General features: G+C 39.5%; 1 protein-coding gene and 2 long non-coding RNA genes across 6 annotated transcripts; 2 read left to right on the top strand and 1 right to left on the bottom strand.

Moving 5' to 3' along the window:
- The first annotated feature begins 4,755 nt into the window (after window positions 1-4,755).
- On the top strand, window positions 4,756-6,149 carry LOC124463290. The gene is made up of 4 exons (XR_006955557.1): window positions 4,756-4,918; window positions 5,089-5,295; window positions 5,588-5,757; window positions 5,996-6,149. It is a non-coding gene; the product is annotated as an uncharacterized LOC124463290 (long non-coding RNA).
- Window positions 6,150-6,467: 318 nt separating this feature from the next.
- Window positions 6,468-10,516, top strand: LOC124463291. Its single transcript, XR_006955558.1, has 3 exons — window positions 6,468-6,643; window positions 6,766-6,805; window positions 10,057-10,516. It is a non-coding gene; the product is annotated as an uncharacterized LOC124463291 (long non-coding RNA).
- Window positions 10,517-13,692: 3,176 nt separating this feature from the next.
- On the bottom strand, window positions 13,693-18,588 carry LOC124463293. Of its 4 annotated transcripts, XM_047015134.1 has the most exons (15): window positions 18,478-18,588; window positions 18,098-18,290; window positions 17,607-18,002; window positions 17,369-17,470; window positions 17,046-17,278; window positions 16,668-16,846; window positions 15,993-16,119; window positions 15,676-15,887; window positions 15,317-15,434; window positions 15,141-15,232; window positions 14,854-14,971; window positions 14,644-14,748; window positions 14,350-14,535; window positions 14,084-14,263; window positions 13,693-13,953 (listed from the first exon to the last, which is right to left on the bottom strand). In XM_047015134.1, exons 7-15 carry the CDS (start codon window positions 16,102-16,104, stop codon window positions 13,715-13,717), a joined length of 1,362 nt encoding a protein of 453 aa, XP_046871090.1. In that variant the 5' UTR covers window positions 16,105-16,119; window positions 16,668-16,846; window positions 17,046-17,278; window positions 17,369-17,470; window positions 17,607-18,002; window positions 18,098-18,290; window positions 18,478-18,588; the 3' UTR covers window positions 13,693-13,714. The 4 variants fall into 4 exon arrangements, with proteins under 4 accessions (XP_046871090.1, XP_046871089.1, XP_046871088.1 ...); XM_047015133.1 differs by lacking the exons at window positions 17,369-17,470; window positions 17,607-18,002; window positions 18,098-18,290 and adding an exon at window positions 16,421-16,514 and having other exon boundaries at window positions 17,046-17,126; window positions 18,478-18,585; XM_047015132.1 differs by lacking the exons at window positions 17,369-17,470; window positions 17,607-18,002; window positions 18,098-18,290 and adding an exon at window positions 16,421-16,514 and having other exon boundaries at window positions 17,046-17,168; window positions 18,478-18,585.
- Window positions 18,589-20,195: the final 1,607 nt, after the last annotated feature.

The raw sequence follows: 20,195 nt of genomic DNA on the forward strand, positions 1-20,195 counted from the left end.
ATACTGTCTCACTTGTCTTACTGCATCACCGTATGGAGCCAAGCCTCCCAGACATCAATTAAACCTATTTTATCATTATACAAACAGGCATTAAAGATATTGGATCAGAAACCAATAAGGTGGCACCACTGCCTCATAGTAAAGAAATATAATCTCTTGAGCTTTGAGAATTTTATGAAGTTCTCTTCTCTTAAACTAATTTTTAAATGTGCAAATAATCTTGCTCCTGCTGTATTATGTCCTTTTTAAACAAAGATAAGTACAAGAAGGGTGGCCACCAGAGGAGCAGTGAACGGCAACTGCATAGCAGAGGTGCGCAAAACTTCTTTTGGCCAGTCGAGTTTCTCAGTTATTGGAACTCAAATGTGGAAGAATTTACCAACTATAATAAAAACACAAACTGAGTTTAAAACATTTAACAGACAACTGAAACACTGGCTGAAGGAAAACCAAAAATGTAATCATGACAACACACAATAGATAACACACATACATGCACACACAGCAAATATAGGTCACGCTCATCATATTGTTTCTTCTGTCTGCACAAGATTTTAATGTTATAGGAAGTATGTTTTAAGGTAGCATATATTTGTATAATTGTATACTGTAGGCCTATATATTGTTTAACTGTAAAATTGTATATTTTAGGTGACTTATATATTTTATTAGAATAGGTAGCCTGATCAGGGACTGAGGTTGCAAATTAGCTATCTAGCTACAAACCTTTTATGTATTCACATCTGCAAGTTGTGTCATGGCCTTGCCATGTCACGTTTGTAATAATGTGCACTGCTTTGTCCCTGCTAAATAAAATACAAAAAAATTAAGGGTAATGTGTGTTTAGATATAGTGACATGGAGGAGAAAGGGGAATAGGTGAGATTCTCTGCAGTGCTGAAGCATGTGATGACAGGTAAGGAGGGCTAAAATGTCCTACAAAGCAGAAATGGGGTGAGTGATAGCTGTCAATCATCCCTATGTGCTCCTTTGTTAAGAGAAATATTATTACTTTTGCTTTGCATAGTATAGTACTGACCTGTACACCTCATCTTAAATAACCAAATTATTTTTAATGGGCATGGTTGCATTTGCCACAATTCTGGCCACGTGGGTGGCCGGAAATATGCACATTTTTTCCTTTTGGTCCATGTGTTTCATATGGCCCATGTATTCGGCATGTTAGGGGATGGGATTTAGATTACGACACCCTTTTTAAATAGAAGAGGAATATGCTTAACGCTGATTTGTCGGTCCTTCAGTGCATGCATATGTAATTACATTATTTAAATAACAAAAATAAATATCAATTTGCCGAAGTTATAGGCTGCTTACATGTCGTTTTCAGCAGCATGTAGTCGTTAGTAGGATAGGACTTTGGTGATTTTGACGGAAAAAGTTCCACGCATTGCATTTATGGGGAAAAACCAAACTTGAAGTGAATTTATATGCCTTGATTTTCTATTTTCCCTTTCCCCTTATGGGTTTGAAACTTAAAAACAGCTACAGAACCAGTGATTTCTGTTGTTCTTTTTCCCTGTTTTTCCGTTCTGGTTTTAAAACAGAAAAACCAAAAAACAAGTTTGTTTTTCGGTTTTTCCGATTTGGTTTTTAAACGGAAAAATGAAAGAACGAAGGGTACACGGATTGGGTTAATATGTAGCTCCAGTATTTCTAGCAAAGCATCAAACTGATCCAATGACATTCTGAGGTAAATTAAAAATTTCTCCTTGATAAGGAGATTAAACTTGAGGGGGTCACGTCCCCCCACTCTAAAGTCGTTTGGACCCCCCCACATTTGCGATCAAAATATTAGTGCATGACTGGTCTACTAGTCCAGCGATCTTTACATTGCTTCACAATCAAATCCGTTCCACTTTATCAGTAGGGAAAATACCCATAGTAATTCCACTCCACGTTTTCTAGACAAACAGCATCACGCACGCAGATTCAACTCCCATCAACGCATCGCACTTGCAGCTAGCATTTCAGACATGACTGTTCCACAGACGAGATGGACATAAGGAGGGTTTTTTCGAGGAAGAGGAAAGTAAGTCAAAGTTGCCAAGTTTTACCTTCAGTGGCCAAAGCACCCTTATGAGACATTCTCTGACTATAATAGCATTAGTTAAGTCACAAAGATCCTTCTGCAAACATTATGAGATAAGCAAACTATTTACCTACATCTAGCACTAAGCTAGGTAATACCAAACTTTATTTACCCATACAAGTGGAACAGCATTTGTTGATTTCTTAATCTGGGTCTGAAATATGTTGTGCTTTTGGCCGTGTTCAGACCTAGGCGTCTGTTTCAGGCAGAAAGAGATGACAAGGATGTTTTTTCCAAGTAGCTACAAAAGAAATTGCTGTTTTTTTTTATTGCCATAACAACCGTGAGCTAATCTGCAGTTAACATCAGCTAACATGCTAGTTTTTCTAACGACTGAAAAAAAGAAGGAAAAAAAACATTATTTCAGAATTGTCTTCTAAATTAAAAAAGGTTGCTCAACTTGTAATGTTGGCAATTCGCAGAATTTCATTGCTACATGTTAGTCTGTAACATGAAGCAATATGGTACGAGAGGCTGCGCGTCAGGCCTAACAACACAATTGAACACGTACTTTATTGACGAAAAAGTACTGCCTCTCGTGGACTTAATTGAATTTGCGATGTTTCATGAGGCACATGGCAATGTCCTTATGACATTATAATTGATTCCATGACAACAGCATACCATTCTACGAAATTTTACATACATGCCTTTTACAAGCTCACTGCAGATCGTTAACTTTTTGAAGGAGCCTACATTTCCAGTCAATTGTTTTATGAACTCACTAGATTATTATTATTCAACGACAGCCTGCAAATCAATCCACTCTCCCACCTCGAAATGAGTGAGTATATTAATATAATAATTATTATTAACTGCTGTAATATTTTTCAAATGCCTTCAAATATTGTACAACATCATCACATGTCACCACCATCTGATTTACACTGCCATGTCACATTTAGTATTTATACATTATTAGTAAACACGAGGCACACTTTTTACACATCATATAATAAGAATTACTTGAGAACCACAAAAACATGATCACTTCATGATGAATGTCAAGTCTGTCATTGCCCCGTCACCACCATCAGACAAAAATATGAATTATTTTGTGGTTTAGGTGTCTGATGGTGTTGAACTAAAGTGTCACGGTAAAAAACATTTTGATAAAAAGGGAAAGGTTGGGAGGTTGTGTCAAAGTGTAGCTAAGGAGCTCAGTAGATGTTAAATACATAGGCTTCTAATTTGTCTGAGCAAAGAGTTTTATTTAAATAAATATTGCCCCCTGTTGATTCCCACTTCTAATGTCAGGCACTGAACAAGTATATCGTATGGACGTGGATTGTAGGCTACCTCAACCCAGTCTCATCCCAACGCGTCAAATATTGACGCTTGGGCAGAGCCCTTTGGCGTCACTATACCGACGCCGGGGGACGCCTTTTTCGTCGTTTTTTGACGCCTAGGGACGCCCATTGCCTTCCACGTTAATATGTTCGGCTTTTCCCGTAGAAAATTGTGAACTATGGCGTCGTCTTTTGACGCATTAGGTCTCCCATAGATTTTGATGAGCGGCTTTCGGATTTTTACGAAACGTCACCATAATAAATCGGGTGATTTCGTAAAAATCCGGCCGATGTGCTTTCAACAGGATTTTTTTTGTTATATCCAAGACATAAACGTTATAAATGACATAAACCTTATTTAAGGACATAAAAGTTATTTATAAAATGGACTGATACCAAATAAACCGATCTAAAAAGGTAGGCCTATATGCATAAAAAAGAAAAGAAAAATAGAATCCATCGGGGGAGGAATATCATTTTATTTTAATCATAATTTTAAGCGCATGGAAGCAATCATGTCAAATGCACTGACAGCAAAACCTATAAATTATCCAAAATTATTGTAATTTTATTATTACACACAAGTCGCCTAAAAGTTTGACGCTCAATATCTGGCTGGAACTACTTCTTGTCACCCAAACCTCCGCTCTCTCGTACTGAAAAGGTAAGCTATTATCGATGAGGTAAACGTATATTTAAGATACTATCCTACTATACAGTTTTTTTTTAATTGTTTTTAGGTTGGTTTAATGTTATTATGTTTGACGTACATTGCCCGGTGCTTTGCATCACCAATATAAATTAATTGACTTTGTAAACTGCAAAAATAGGCTAATACACTGTGCTAGCTAGTTAGCTAGTCTAACGTTATGTCATGCAAGGTCATGAACCGGTGCACTTTCATTGGACTCAGACCAATGTTTATCTTTGCTGGCGTGGCGTTACATCTCATAGCTTGCTAGGTATGACATTTATTGTATTGTATTTTTTATCTTTTCTTACTTGCAGCTGAAGTCACGCATTTTCTGGAAACGATATCGATATCCTTATTACCTCACCATATTATTACCTCACCATATCCTTGCCTTACTGCCTATTTTAATAATTTGTCAGGACGTACCTGTGTATACCTGTGTCCACCTACCTCTGTCCACCTGTGTTACGCCCTCCACAGGCTCTGCCTGTCTTTCTGTTTGTCTTTCTGTTTGTCTGTGTTTGTGTGAATCTCCAGGCTCCAGTGATCCAGTCCACCCTACCTGCACAAGATCCACACCTGCGGTCCAGTTTACCAATAACTTGCGGTGACATACCCTGGTTTGCCCTCCACTCACCGCCAGATCGTTGTTTTTACAACCTGGTACCTACGTTCCTGGCCTCCTTGTACTTCCGAGTCTATTATCTACTATTTGTATTCAAAGTGTTCTAATATTGCACTTTCTTGTGTCCCAAAGAAACATCCCACTCACCCCAACTCTCATCTGCCTGCCTACGCGCTCTGCTTGCTACCTGCCTCGGTGTTTGTGAGACAAATATATACATTACTTCTTTCCATGTTCATGCCGAAGTTCATGCTTTACTACAATACCCATAAGCCATAGGAATGAAATGTAAGAATAATAATTATTTAATGTGTGTTACTCATATTCCTACTTGTAATGCTTATAACATGTCAATGTGTTTATGTTTGCAGAAAATGACCAAACCCAAAAGCAGGCCTTGCCCTCACTGCCAGGTCATGAATACTGTCAACCGCAAAACATGCCTTTCATGTTTTGCAAGCCTCTCACAAAAAAAGAGGATTAAGTCCAAGGAGGAGAGTTTGCATGTTGGTGACTGGGGGGAGAATGTGAAGAAGCACCGCAACGCAGGCAGAGTGATAGATTCAGCCCGCATATCTGTGAGTGAGAATGTGGAGGTCTTAGGTTACGGTTCCATTCAGATCCATACTGGTGGAACTTGATATCAATGCCAGTTTCATTGGTATCAGGCCATATCATTTAATCAATAGCAGCATCACATCTTATAGTCTTCCTGTAAGGACCCCTAGCTTTGTCAATTTGAAAAGAAGTATAGTAGATACTTTGAAAAGTAGGAAGAAGTATGATACCATTTCAAAAGTAGTTGATCAGATGGCAAGAGAGCTGATACAGAGGACAAAGCCTGATAACTTGTTAATGTCTGTTTTTTAGGTCAATAAGCTGCATGAACTGGACTTAAAGCCCCTGCTCTTCATGGGGAAAGAGAAGAGAGGGGGGGGGGTTTACAGCAGAGGTCATTGCAGGCATAGGCTTCATACCAGAGGGGCCTGTGAGGGAGATCATTAAAAAAATGACCACCCTTTATGAATACTATCTTAAATGTAAGAACACATATTTTGCATTGGGACATGCTTTTTTATAACTTTGCATTTAGTTTCTAAACACGTTATGTAACATAAAATATACTAATAGAATATTGTTGATGAGTAAATATTCCCCGATTAGACCCTGTTTCTGTTTAATTAACCTCATTTGTGGGGCTGTTATAGTTAGATTCAAGCTGGGAGCAGAGAACATATTGCTTCCCTCTACATTTACTTATTTGTCTTTATCTCTCAGACCACAATAGCCTCGTTGCCACAGCTGGTGAAGAAACAAGAGAAGAAACACCAGAAGCAACATCCCCTGCCTCCACTCAGGATCAAACCTTCACCCTTAACCTTGTCCCGGTCCCCCACCCACCTCCTATGACTTCCTCTCTCTCTTTATCTACTCTTCCCACTCCCTCTCTCTCTACATCTACTCTTCCTACTCCCTCTCTCTCTTCATCTACTCTTCCTACTCCCTCTCTCTCTTCATCTACTCTTCCTACTCCCTCTCTCTCTTCATCTACTCTTCCTACTCCCTCTCTCTCTTCATCTACTCTTCCTACTCCCCCTCTATCTTCATCTACTCTTCCTACTCCCTCTCTCTCTTCATCTACTCTTCCTACTCCCTCTCTCTCTTCATCTACTCTTCCTACTCCCTCTCCCTCTTCACATCCTATGACTCCCTCTCTCTCTTCCCCTCCTCTTCCCTCCCACTCTTTCTGTTCTCCTGCTCTTCCCTCCCATTCTTTCTCCGCACCTCCTTCCCCCAGTCCCTTGCCCTCTTTACCTCCTTCACCAACCCTCTCTCTATGTTACCCATTTTCTACTTCTTCCCACATCTCTTCTCCTCAAGGTCTTCCCAAAAATCATTCCCCGGGAAAAAGAAAAATAATTTAAGGTAAAGGTTGTCTTATGTAAGGGTCATATGCTTATGCATTATGAATAATCTTTTCTTGTAATGACCCCAAAAAAATCAGGCAAATCATCTTATTTGTTATTCCTCTGTTCATATATTTTCAGGCTGCAATTTCCTGTTTAAAAAGAGGGACGTTCAAAGCAGGTAAGCTCAGATGCATGCAATTGTGTTTCATTTAAATTATTTTTAGTGGGGGTTTAATTATTATTAAAGCTTTTTTGAGTTAGCTTGTCCATGAATCCATCTTGCCAGGCTTCAAGTTACATTTACATTAAATTTAGTCATTTAGCAGACACTCTTATCCAGAGCAATTTACAGCAAGTACAGGGACATTCCCCCTGAGGCAAGTAGGGTGAGGTGTCTTGCCCAAGGACACAACATAATTTTGCACAGCCAGGAGTCAAACCGGCAACCTTTTGGTTAATAGCCTGATTCCCTAACCGCTCAGCCATCTGACCTTAGGCCGTCTGAAGTAATGCACTTGTGGCCAAACGAATTATCATCCTACAGAGGAACTCCTGGCAGCTACAGGCCTTAGATAGAGAGTGATAGATAGGGGTGGGCCATATGGCCAAAATCTTCTATCACGGTATGAGTAATTTTATATCACGGTTACGGTATATATCATGGTATAGTAATTGTTCTGTAAATTCAGTTAAGAAATTTTACCAGTGCCACTAGTGTGGAGGAAAAAACAGTATTGCATGTACTACAAGACGTTACTGGCTATTATTTAAAGGCAACGACAGTACGAGCGTTCCGATTGGCGGATGCACAGTCATGCCATCCGCATGGTGACGTACTCACAGCTCAGAGTTTTACTAACCATATCTAACTTCGGTGTCGGCGTATCAACCTTGTTAAAGCTCGGTCGATACGTTAAAGCCTCAGTTTGATATTTCCCGGCATGTCCTCACTCTCAATTAGTCAGTAGTTAGCCTTCACTAGTCATCCTAAATCAAGAATGCTAGCAACGCCACCAGTGTAATTTTACAACAATAATTTTACAGCACGAGACATACAACTTGAGCAACAAATCAAATTGGTTACCTGCAGAATGGGTCATCAAATATATAATTAATTAGCATCGGCATGAATGTGTACTCCACATCAAAAATTCCGTCAGACCAACGCAAATCTGCATCAAGGTCAAACGAAAATAGCAAATCAAATAAAAGTTAAACTACAATTTTAAATATTGAAGGAATACGATTTATGCAATGGCTTATATACAATACAACAACCAGACATTTATTTGACGTGAAATACAAAAATATCACAAATTTGTAAAGACTTTAGATGCGAGCCCTTTTTGCCCAACCCAAAACATTTAAAAGTAGTCAAAAGTATACCGCGGTTGAAACGGTATAGCCAAAACTCTCCCGGTTTCTGCCGTCGCACGGTATATACCGTCATACCGCCCGGCCCTAATAGACAGATACAATCCCTTGCAATTTTAGGGGTAAAAGCGCCTGCCCTTTTCCTAACAGTTTCCAAGGATGACTTCCCCAGGTGGTTCTGTGCAACAAACTATCTGACTTGTCAGGTTAACATTTAGGCCCATCGAACTCTAAGAGACTGTACTCTTATCTTTTGGCTATATCTCATGTTCTTTCCTCCATCTGAAATGTAGCCAACAGCATTTTTCATCTCAAGCAACTTGTGAAAAGCCTATAGTTCCTGTTGTTAAAAGTTGAACATTTATCATTAAACATACATTGCCTCTGTGGAGAAACTATCACCAACTTGAATCAGAGAAATTAACTTCTACTCTACTAAAGAACTGCAGTATCCAATAATAATTCGTTATTCTTTGTGTTAATTATAGTCCTGTAACGGCCACAGATACCAGATTCATATTACTGTCCAAGCATTTGATTTGATTACTATTAGGATTTTAATTTTATTTAAGCCAATACGACAAAATGTGCTTCTCCAAACCCTTACTTACACAGTGTTAAAGGTCCCATGATATGAAAACTTCACTTTAGGAGGTTATTTAACATTAATATGAGTTCCCCTATCCTACCTATGGTCTAGCCTGGTCCTAACCAGACCCTCGTACATTTCATTTGTACAGAGGGTCTGGGATCTCTCCATTGACAAACGTTAACTTCCTTGAAGGCGGGTCCTCTGTTGAAGTGTAAAACAATTGGATCCGCCCAGAACCACTCTGATTTGCCATAACCAATCGCAAGCGTTCGCCTTAGCCAACTCCTTCACCACTACTGTAATGGAGCAAGCTGCCGTAGCTGGAAAATCAAACTTTTCCCGAACCCCGTGGGGAGGAGGGCCACAACATCATGGCCACCAACAAAACTCAGCAAGGAATGTTCTTGCTTCGGCTTTAACCTATATTCGGCAGCGTTGCCACAACCGCCGAATAGTTTCGCTCGCATCTTTCTCCGCCGCCATTACTGAACCACTCAAACAAGTGCACGACATTAACGTCATCGTTCTCAGCCACTCCCTCTGTTCGCTGATTGGACCTACAACAAATTTGTTTCTGGAAACCGACTTCAGAGCCGAGCTCCCAGACCTAGTACAGAAGCAAAATCCAAATTGAGCGGAAGTACGTAGGAGGGCAGAGCCAGGCTACCTATGGTCCCCCAGTGGCTAGAAATTGCGATATGTGTAAACCAAGCCCTGGATGTCCTGCTCCGCCTTTGAGAAAATTAAAGTTCAGATGGGCCCATCTGGAATTTTCCTCTTATGCGTTATAAGGGGGAAAGGTTACCTCCCCTTACTCTGCTTTGCCCGTCCAAACAATATGGCCCGCCAATGATAAAATTAGCTACGACTGTGCAGGCATGATATTGTTTTTTCCTCGAGAGACATCATGGCTTACAAACGACCGAAGCATGACAGTAAGCCCCGCCTCTCTCCTCCTCATAGCATTTAAAACTACAGATACAGGAATGGCACATCCTGAGGAAAGCTCATTGTGGGACTGCTCGTAGTGGCTGTAATTCTGCACGAAGGCTGAATTTCGGGAGGAGACTTCAGATACAGTATTAGGGGACCACTAAGGCCTATATAAAAGCATCCAAAAACAGCATGCCATGGGGACCTTTAACTTAAGTCACATAATCTCATGGTGAAATTGTAAAAACATAACATTGATCACTGTATTTCACTAACTTTTGATAAAGTAACCACTATGTTATCAAAATTGTATTTACTTAGTCTTACTCTTATTTTTATACATGTTTTATATTTAAATTGTTTTATTCTTAGATTTTAGTTCTAAGAAATAGTTAAACTTTTGCACTTTTACTTACTTTAAGATCCGTATGTTTATTGTTTGCCCCTCCCTGCCACCATAAATTCTGTGTTTGTTCACATACATAGTGAATAAACCATATTCTGATTCTGATGTGTATTTCTTTTCACAGTGTAAAAGAATGGGAGGATACCTGGAAGTCTGCTGTTAATATCTCTGTGCCTAGCTGCCTGGTTATTGTTTAAAGTGTTCCCAATTCTATATTTGTTATTGATATACACTGTAACATGTTATGAGCTTATTGTGATACTGTTACGGCCACAATCTTTTTCTCAGTTCAAGTTTTGTTTGTTATCCACTTACATTTACATTTAGTAATTTAGTCACTTCCTGGGTTCTAGGCATCGATTTATGGTTGCCTCCATAAAACTTAACTTATAACACGGATGAGTTGGTGACCAAGCTAACGTTTTCGGGTTTTTGTTTTAGATTCACTGTTAGGTAAGGGAGCGCGCTGGCTCCGCCTTCCCATTGCGGGGAGGGCCAGCGGCTCCCAGGTTTTGGTTTATTTTCACTAACTCAGTCTTGTTTTTCTGTTCAATAAACTTTGGTATTACTTTTATAAACATTGACTTTCATGGTTGGACTCACTTATGTTAGCCTACAAGCAACCGTCTGATCCTTTGCTTGGTGGAGGTAAGAGTAGACTACCTATGAAGAGAAAACTTAGATTAAAAGTTAGGCCATCACAAGCGGATGTAAATTTGTTATCTTATTAACACCACATTACATACAATGTTAAATGATGGATTCCTTGTGGCTGAATGTGAATAATCTGTACTGGGAGTGTGGCGCGATGACGTCACATTCAGAATAATCCATGCCTTAATAAAGGTGATGGCATGAAGATAGGCTATATGAATTATACATTATATATTCTATTTTTTTGCATGTTGACACGTGGTAAGACTTATACAAGTTTTTAAAGTAATTGAATAGGTCATTAAATAATGTGGGCTACACTTAACTAAAATGATAACCATAGCGAACTTACGTGGACTACAAATATGGCGCATATTAGCGGTAAAACATATTGGCGGGGTTGTGGGAAATGTAGTTCTTTTTTACTTTCAATTTAAAAACAAATTTTTTGAGAAGATCTTTGTCCTCAGTTACATTTAAATCACTTAATATGACAAATATACATTCATTGGTCTTTTATGAAAGACAAAATGTATCAGTACTCGAAAAGTCAACATTTAAATATCTTTATATGTAAACTTTACTTAACATTATTTGACATCATTATCTTCGAACATGGTTCCAGTATGATGTGAAGAGTGTCAGTATTGGTCTAAATACAAAATCCCAGGATGATCCTAGCTTCAGATAGGAAAGAAAATTGAATTGAATTTTAGGAAAAATTACCTTTTCTAGGTGGCGCTGTTGATCCCCTGTAGGGGCTAGGGTTATGAAACTAAAAGACACAGTTTATCTAACCCCAGTCATTCACTGTACCAAGCCAGGACTATGTGCCATGAAAGGAACCCAAATTACCATACTACTACTAATTATAGGGCTTTAAGGTGACCCCTGGCAAGGGTTCAAAGGTCAATATATCAGATAAGGGTTTACAGGAATGTGTCAAATTTACATAAATGAACCTGCAAGCTAAGACCTTTCCAAAAATGGGTTTGACGTTGTTGTACGACAGTCTTATTAAAATCCAAATCTGCCATTGCAGTGAGGTATCTTTACAAGTATAGATTCCAAGACCATTCATAATCTAAATAGACGACATCAGTGGTCAAAGTCAAATTATGTTTTGGTGGCACATAGTCCTGGTTTAGCACAAACAGAACCAGGGTACAGAACCACTTGTGCATTTGTTTATCCCCAAACTTAAAAGATGATTAGTTGTTCTGCATAAGACATGGTCTGAACAGACAGCGCTAGGGTTAGGGGTTTGATGTCCTTGGTGGTACATGTTCGTGGCTTGCCCTGTCGAATATTTTGGACTAGTAAATACTTTTTTTCACATGGCTTTACCTCTAAGCCAGATAGAGGCTCAACAGCGCCCCCTTGAAATGTTCATTTTCAAAATTTAAAATGTGTCTTGTACTCCGATGTATGCTGCTACCGGGCTGAAAATTTCCATGTTGCTCCATTGAGACATTCCATGCAGTGTGACAAAAACATTCAAAACTCGGATTTAATATAAAATAAAAGTATGAGAAAAAGACATTCCAAAGTTTATTTTTGTAGTGCTGATTATATATAATGCGTATTGATCTATAATGCATGTACATTTTACATTTCTGATCAATCTAATATAAAATTGGAGATGATATTGGTGTAAAACACAAATTACTAAAAGAACTACAAACGTATTCCATTAAACACTGAATCGAGATGTTGAACGACGCCATATTTGTAGTTCAACTAGGCCTACATGTTTCAAAGTTTACATGTTTAGGGTTTGAAAACAGAACATCTTAACAATTGATATATCACATACAAAGTATGTATGAATAGATTATAATATAATGGAGGTGTTGAAGAGGTAATCAATATTAGCATTAAATGCCCTAGTTGGCAATGGAGTAGTATTTTAAATGAGATGACGCATCGAGGGATTAGCCTTGACTTTAGGTGTATTCGAATTCATGCAGCGCCGGCGGCACCGACAGCCGGCCTCGCTGACTTGAAGGAGTGAATGCCATTGGCTGGTCCGCGCCGCCGGCCCTGCATGAAGTCCAGCACACCTTTTGTGTAGGCTAGGGCTACTTAAATCATGGTGTATGGCAAGATTTGTTGGTAGCTATATTTAGCCTTTTTGGTTTGTCATAATGTGTAATTTCGCATAATTAGAAACCATCCGATTACTTCGTTTTACGATTGTTTGGAATCTCGTTGGTTTTAAAGAACTACAGTTAGCTATCAGTAGCTTTCAGCTAATTCAGGGTTCCGTTGGGAGGATCCCTATTTGCGTGGTTTATATGCCAAATATTCCCACTCATTTCTATCAACAGAAAATGCGTCTATAGGTACATTCGACATCATGTAGCGCCGGCGGCGTCGACAGCCGGCTGCCTTGAATCTGAGAATACCATTGGCTGCGTCATGTCAGCCGGTCTGCAGGCGACGCCGGCGCTGCATGAAGTCGAACGCACCTTATATTACACACAGAACTTCAACCTCATCCAGACTCATATTTTCACTAATGGTCACTAATCAATATTAAATATTGAGATGATAGTTGTCTCGAGTTATACAGAGTTAAATCAGAATTTTTCAAAAACAATCTAGATAATTGAAATATATGATGAATAAATATATGATGAATAATAAATGAATAATTTATCCCCATCATTTCCCAATTGCCCAATCTGCCAGCCAACATAAATTGAGTCCAACCACGCAAGTCAATGTATGTAAAAAATAATACGAAAGTTTATTGAACAGAAAAACAAGACTGAGTTAGTGAAAATAAAACCAAAACCTGGGAGCCGCTGGCCCTCCCCGCAATGGGAAGGCGGAGCCAGCGCGCTCCCTTACCTAACAGTGAATCTAAAACAAAAACCCGAAAACGTTAGCTTGGTCACCAACTCACCCATGTTACAAGTTAAGTGTTATGTTCTACCACTCATTTACAAATAATGCTCTGTGCTCTGCTGCAGTCATGCTCTGGAGGCAGCCTTCGTTGCAATTGACTCGCATGGGCCATTACAGGTAAAGATCAAAGGGAGAGAACACACAGTATACATTACAGTATATCAAGTTAGGTCTCAGGCGATTACAGCTGTGATTCAGATCCAAGTGACTTGAATTCAATTCTCTGCATCCTCCTCCTCATCACTATCATCATCATCCGAGCTGTTGCCACGTTGCCAGTCCATGTCTTCTTCCATTTCCCTGTCCTCCTCTTCCACCAGCCTGTTACTTGGTTTGAGAGTGCATCTGTAGGTGCCTGCTATGGTCTGCTGTTGGAGTCTCAGGTCTTGCAGTCTTCTTTTTAGTGCACTGATGAGGCCCTTGGACCCCTCCTCGGTTAATCCATTTGGCAAGCCTGGAAATGTTGTTAATTTATGTTGAAATTAATTTACCGAAGACTATACTTGCAGGATTGGTTTCCACTTAAACAGTTTGACCTATAAATTTGAAAGTGCATGTAGCCAGATCATTTGATTTACACTTACTTCCTGTCTGTGTGCTCACTAAAACAGTGCCCATCAGTGTCTGGACCTTTGCCACTGAGTCCTTGAGGTACTGGCAGTGCTGCAGCATCTCCTTCACAAGGATCTGCTTTTCCTCTTTTAGTCGTGAGGCAAGCATTACGTGGTCAAAGAGCTTCTTCTTTGTAAGGATGTCCACACCGTCTGTCAAGGAATAAAATCATTTGACATTAATAAACTAATTTGATGACATTTTATATGCATACTTAAGTTAAATCTTGATGCAACACCTGTGTTCTGTTCCTGCCAAGGCCAGATCATGCTCTCTGCAGCTTTGTTAGAGAGTTTCTGCACAACTAACTCTGTGTCCACAAGGTCACCATCAGGCTGTTGGTTGTATCTCTGGATGTCTTCCAGCAACCGTTTCTTTTCCTGGGCTATCTTTTGAGTTATTTTCTGTCGCCTTTTGTTGCGATCTGCAAATACAGTAAAAACAATAGTACGTAAAAAGAGCTGCCATGGTAATGAAGATATCAGTATAGCCTAAGATTTATCTGCATTAGTTATGTTTACACTATACATACCATTTTGTCTGTAAAGGTAGTGCTTTTTCTGACAAATGCTCACAAAGAGTGCTTCGATTGTGATCTGCAAACTTTGAGCATCAACAGGACCAGGTGCTGCGCTTCCTTGATTAGAGATAAAATAAATACACTTTTAACATTTAAGCTACAGATATGCAGATATTACAACCAAGTGACTGAGAGTGTTTATGAATTAAGTATTTTTCTTACTGCTACTGGCCCACTGCTTGACATCAACAACCCATTGTTTCAGCATGTCATCACAGCAATGCAACTGCTCCTGCATTGTCTTCAGGCTCTCAGCTACATCCACAGTCTTCTCTACTGTCTGAAAACAGCAATACAGAAGGTCTTTAAAACTACCAGAGGTCCTGTACCACTACAATTTCTACTAGGGGGTACTATAACAACCTGATGCATTTTGGGTATAATAAGTAAAAGTTACGTTTATATGTAACTGCTTTAAAAAGTTAATCATCTTCAGTATGTGAACACACCTTCTTGAATCTAGAAGACAAGGCTATATGGAGGCCATTCTCTTTCCGTTCATTCCACCCCATAGCATGGACAGTCAGCATGTCAGTTCTTACTGTGAAGAACAAAACAAAATCACAATACAATTTTGTAAAACAAGTACATTTGCAGGCTGGCAGGGGGAAATAAGCTTACAAACCTGACTTGGCCATATACTTGGTGGTAAGGGCACATCTGGAGAGAAAACTATTCACTTGCTCTACTTCTTCACCGAGAGTGGTGCCGGCGCCCTCCTGGTTCCTTGCAGTCCACAGAATCTACAGGAAGAAGATAATGTGTAAAGCGGTGTGGACACACGTTATTGAAGCATATCCTGAGATTACCAACTTTAGAGGGCAGCACTTAGGGGCTACAGAAAAACTTTAAACACACTCCTAGGTTGTTGTATGGGTCAGTCCAGACCACTGTGGTATGGCTATTGTCATTTATTATGGCATTTTACACTCAGTTTGCCACATCATACTCTAAAATGTACGGTCAAGTGGCTAAAAGCATCACCTCGCATTTTGTATTGTGGGCTTTGGCATGCATCACAGACAAGCAATGCCTCATTTCCTGAAGGGGTTGAAGATGCGTCAGGGCCTCTGACACTTTTGTCAAGTATGGCACATATCGGCAGGTCACATCCATGGCCAAAAATGTAGCACTCTGGAACTCTTTTTGGAGAAACATTGGATATGCAAAGATTTCTCCTCTATACATATTCAGACCTTTAAAAAAAGCACAATGCAATGCACATGAAAGAGGATTTAGATCATAATATAAATATATATTATTTTATTTTTTTACTACTACTTAATCAGACCCATACCAACCTTTGAGAAGAAATCCATGTCTACACACAGCAATTTCCACACCTTCTTCATCCAACTTGTTGGCCCGCTTTGAAGTCTCTCTTGCTGCATTCCATTGGGTGTCACCACACATCGCTTTTCCTGCGGTCTACCAAAGTAAATCATTTGAACATGACAATAGTTAATTCAAGTACACTAGATTGCAGGACTGTTCACGCTAACACACAAACTTTAACTGTCAAGATTTTGTCATTGCCTGACCTATCTTACATTTGAAGGATAAAGCAATATGCAATATGAATGTACTGTGCCCCCTGGATAAGAATCTAGTGCTGTATCCCCACCTGATCATAGACTCCCTTCTCCAAAGGCAATCGTGTTTTCTACTTTAACTTTAATTAGAACAAAATAATCCCAATAAATGTTGTTCAGAATAATGTAAAACGTACACTCTTGACAGTTCCCCGGACCTCCTCAACAAAACTGGACACCTCAGAGTCTCGGGCTAAAAACACTCCATCGAAGAACCCTGGCTCTTCACTCCTTTAAGACAATGTATGATGGACTACCTTTGTAATAGGACCTTTTATTTATGTAGCACTTATCAAAAAACATTGACATTAACAGTGTCATTAACAGCTGGACATACTGTATATAAACTACATTGGCTGTTTATAATGTGTGCACAGAACTTACTGGTTTGTTTTCTGGAACCTGTACAACTTTCTGTTGCCATCCACAGAAACAGACACCATTTCAGGGCTACAGGCTGGACAGACCAATGGCTCCTTTCCAAGAAGTTGGTTCTCTTCATAGTTGCAGTACACAAATTGCAGAAAACTTCTCTGAAATGCATCTGCATTCACTTTGCCAGTCTAAAGAAAATAATATAATACAGCTTTCAAAAACGATAAACTACATCTTTGCCTTTGTATGTTTTGTGTTTTGTATGCAACTTTTCAAATCCATAAGGATGCAAATGACTATTTTGTGTGGTAAGGTCTTCAGTCTATAATCTGAAATATGTACTACCTACTACAGCCACTTGTGGACCTTGAACTGCTTTTTACTTACTCTTCCATATTGCTTTGTTCTCTGGTCCAACATTGCTGTAAAGGCTTGTCTGGACATTCCTGGAGCTGCTGTCTTCATAGCCTCAAAGGAATGGAAGAGATCTTGGTGGAACAGTGTCTGTGCCTGCATGGTAGCAGGCCAGTAACCACTCTTTACAAAGTCACTGACTTCTGGAGCCCATTTCTGGTTGCAATGTTTGCATGTTAGCACCGGAACGTGAAGATCATAACGACCTGAGAGCACATGAAAGGCAAATCAATAACATGAAACCAAAGTGATGTGTTAGTAATATAAAAAAATTCAACAGTTTAACAAGATCCTACCATTTATGCAAACCAGTATGATGGATCTACCAACAGAGACTGCTGCATCAGCGGTGTCACAGGAGCATATCCTTTGAGGTAGAGCTGTTGGCAGAAAACAATCTGCAAGGCAAAGAACCATAAGGTATACAATTAATAATGTTTGGGTTGTGAGTAATGACTTAAATAACACATTTCAATTTCAGATAAGAATGATCTGTTAAGAAAATTGACAATCAATTGTAAAAGAAATGCCAACCTTGTTCACAAATGCTGTATTTTCCAGTGTCACAGAGTGTCACAGCCTCTGTTGGTGGGATGTATTTGAAAAATCCATCCATGATGGTTTGCCTGTTGTGTAGAGTGTGGTGTTTATGTACCGAGCCATCACACTCAGCACAAAACCACTCTGAGGGCATACATTCCCCACAACGGATGACAGCTTCTTTCACGTGACAGTGATTGCATGTCATCTGTACGATGTTCTCAGCAGAAAGTAAATTGTCAAGGTTCTGTGGCCTCGCCTGTTGCCAACATTGTTGGACCTCTTTCTGCCTTTGACTCCAACTGGACAATGATGGCTGCTGAACAAAATCTTGCGATTCCATGTTCTCTGAGTCCTGTAGAAGGTCCTCAAGCTGCCGCATATTCAAATCTTCAAAAGGGAGGAGAAAAAATAATAATATCGTAACTCCAACATCGCCACAACACACTGTTGAAATACAGCATTTGGAACAAAAGATTATTCACCATGGTCTAGGTGTTGGCCATGGTCTAATGGCGGTGAAGAAGAAACATGTCTTCCTTCGTCTGGTCTTTGTGATGTTGACTGCTTTCTAAGGGCTCGTGGGCGCTGGTGAACAATGTCCCCATTGTGGTCCCTCTTATTCCAATGAACAGGCTTTGGTGATGTGGTCTTAGTTTTCTGTCTGTTCTTCTCTGTCTAGAATTACAAATTGGTTTAAGAAAGGTTTACCAATATGGGAAATGCCTTCGGACTACTGACAGAAAAAGCAGTTAAAGTAGTGTAACCCTTCTGATTCATGTCTTTTAAATACGCCTCCATGTATCTTATATGAACTGGTAAGAAGGAATACTGTTAAGTATAGACAAAACAGAAGCTGCTTTACCTCTTCTGTCTTGAGATGTTCAAGAAATGTATCTACACTCTTGAGCTCATCCTCCAATTCCATCAACTGCAAATCACTCATCATTGAGTTGAAAGAATAGACAGACAAATGGGCAGATGGCGAGTGGGATGTTTCTTTGGGACACAAGAAAGTGCAATATTAGAACACTTTGAATACAAATAGTAGATAATAGACTCGGAAGTACAAGGAGGCCAGGAACGTAGGTACCAGGTTGTAAAAACAACGATCTGGCGGTGAGTGGAGGGCAAACCAGGGTATGTCACCGCAAGTTATTGGTAAACTGGACCGCAGGTGTGGATCTTGTGCAGGTAGGGTGGACTGGATCACTGGAGCCTGGAGATTCACACAAACACAGACAAACAGAAAGACAAACAGAAAGACAGGCAGAGCCTGTGGAGGGCGTAACACAGGTGGACAGAGGTAGGTGGACACAGGTATACACAGGTACGTCCTGACAAATTATTAAAATAGGCAGTAAGGCAAGGATATGGTGAGGTAATAATATGGTGAGGTAATAAGGATATCGATATCGTTTCCAGAAAATGCGTGACTTCAGCTGCAAGTAAGAAAAGATAAAAAATACAATACAATAAATGTCATACCTAGCAAGCTATGAGATGTAACGCCACGCCAGCAAAGATAAACATTGGTCTGAGTCCAATGAAAGTGCACCGGTTCATGACCTTGCATGACATAACGTTAGACTAGCTAACTAGCTAGCACAGTGTATTAGCCTATTTTTGCAGTTTACAAAGTCAATTAATTTATATTGGTGATGCAAAGCACCGGGCAATGTACGTCAAACATAATAACATTAAACCAACCTAAAAACAATTAAAAAAAAACTGTATAGTAGGATAGTATCTTAAATATACGTTTACCTCATCGATAATAGCTTACCTTTTCAGTACGAGAGAGCGGAGGTTTGGGTGACAAGAAGTAGTTCCAGCCAGATATTGAGCGTCAAACTTTTAGGCGACTTGTGTGTAATAATAAAATTACAATAATTTTGGATAATTTATAGGTTTTGCTGTCAGTGCATTTGACATGATTGCTTCCATGCGCTTAAAATTATGATTAAAATAAAATGATATTCCTCCCCCGATGGATTCTATTTTTCTTTTCTTTTTTATGCATATAGGCCTACCTTTTTAGATCGGTTTATTTGGTATCAGTCCATTTTATAAATAACTTTTATGTCCTTAAATAAGGTTTATGTCATTTATAACGTTTATGTCTTGGATATAACAAAAAAAAATCCTGTTGAAAGCACATCGGCCGGATTTTTACGAAATCACCCGATTTATTATGGTGACGTTTCGTAAAAATCCGAAAGCCGCTCATCAAAATCTATGGGAGACCTAATGCGTCAAAAGACGACGCCATAGTTCACAATTTTCTACGGGAAAAGCCGAACATATTAACGTGGAAGGCAATGGGCGTCCCTAGGCGTCAAAAAACGACGAAAAAGGCGTCCCCCGGCGTCGGTATAGTGACGCCAAAGGGCTCTGCCCAAGCGTCAATATTTGACGCGTTGGGATGAGACTGGGTTGGCTACCTATATGATTGTTTTATTTTTTACAATATTATCTAACCTGATGTGAATGTCACTTTCTTTCGGATTTATTGAATTTGCCATGTTTCAAGAGGCACACGGTTAATCCTATGTCCTTATGACATCATAATTGATTCCATGA

Source organism: Hypomesus transpacificus, unplaced genomic scaffold (genome assembly GCF_021917145.1).
Source record: "Hypomesus transpacificus isolate Combined female unplaced genomic scaffold, fHypTra1 scaffold_275, whole genome shotgun sequence".
NCBI classification, from domain to species: domain Eukaryota; kingdom Metazoa; phylum Chordata; class Actinopteri; order Osmeriformes; family Osmeridae; genus Hypomesus; species Hypomesus transpacificus.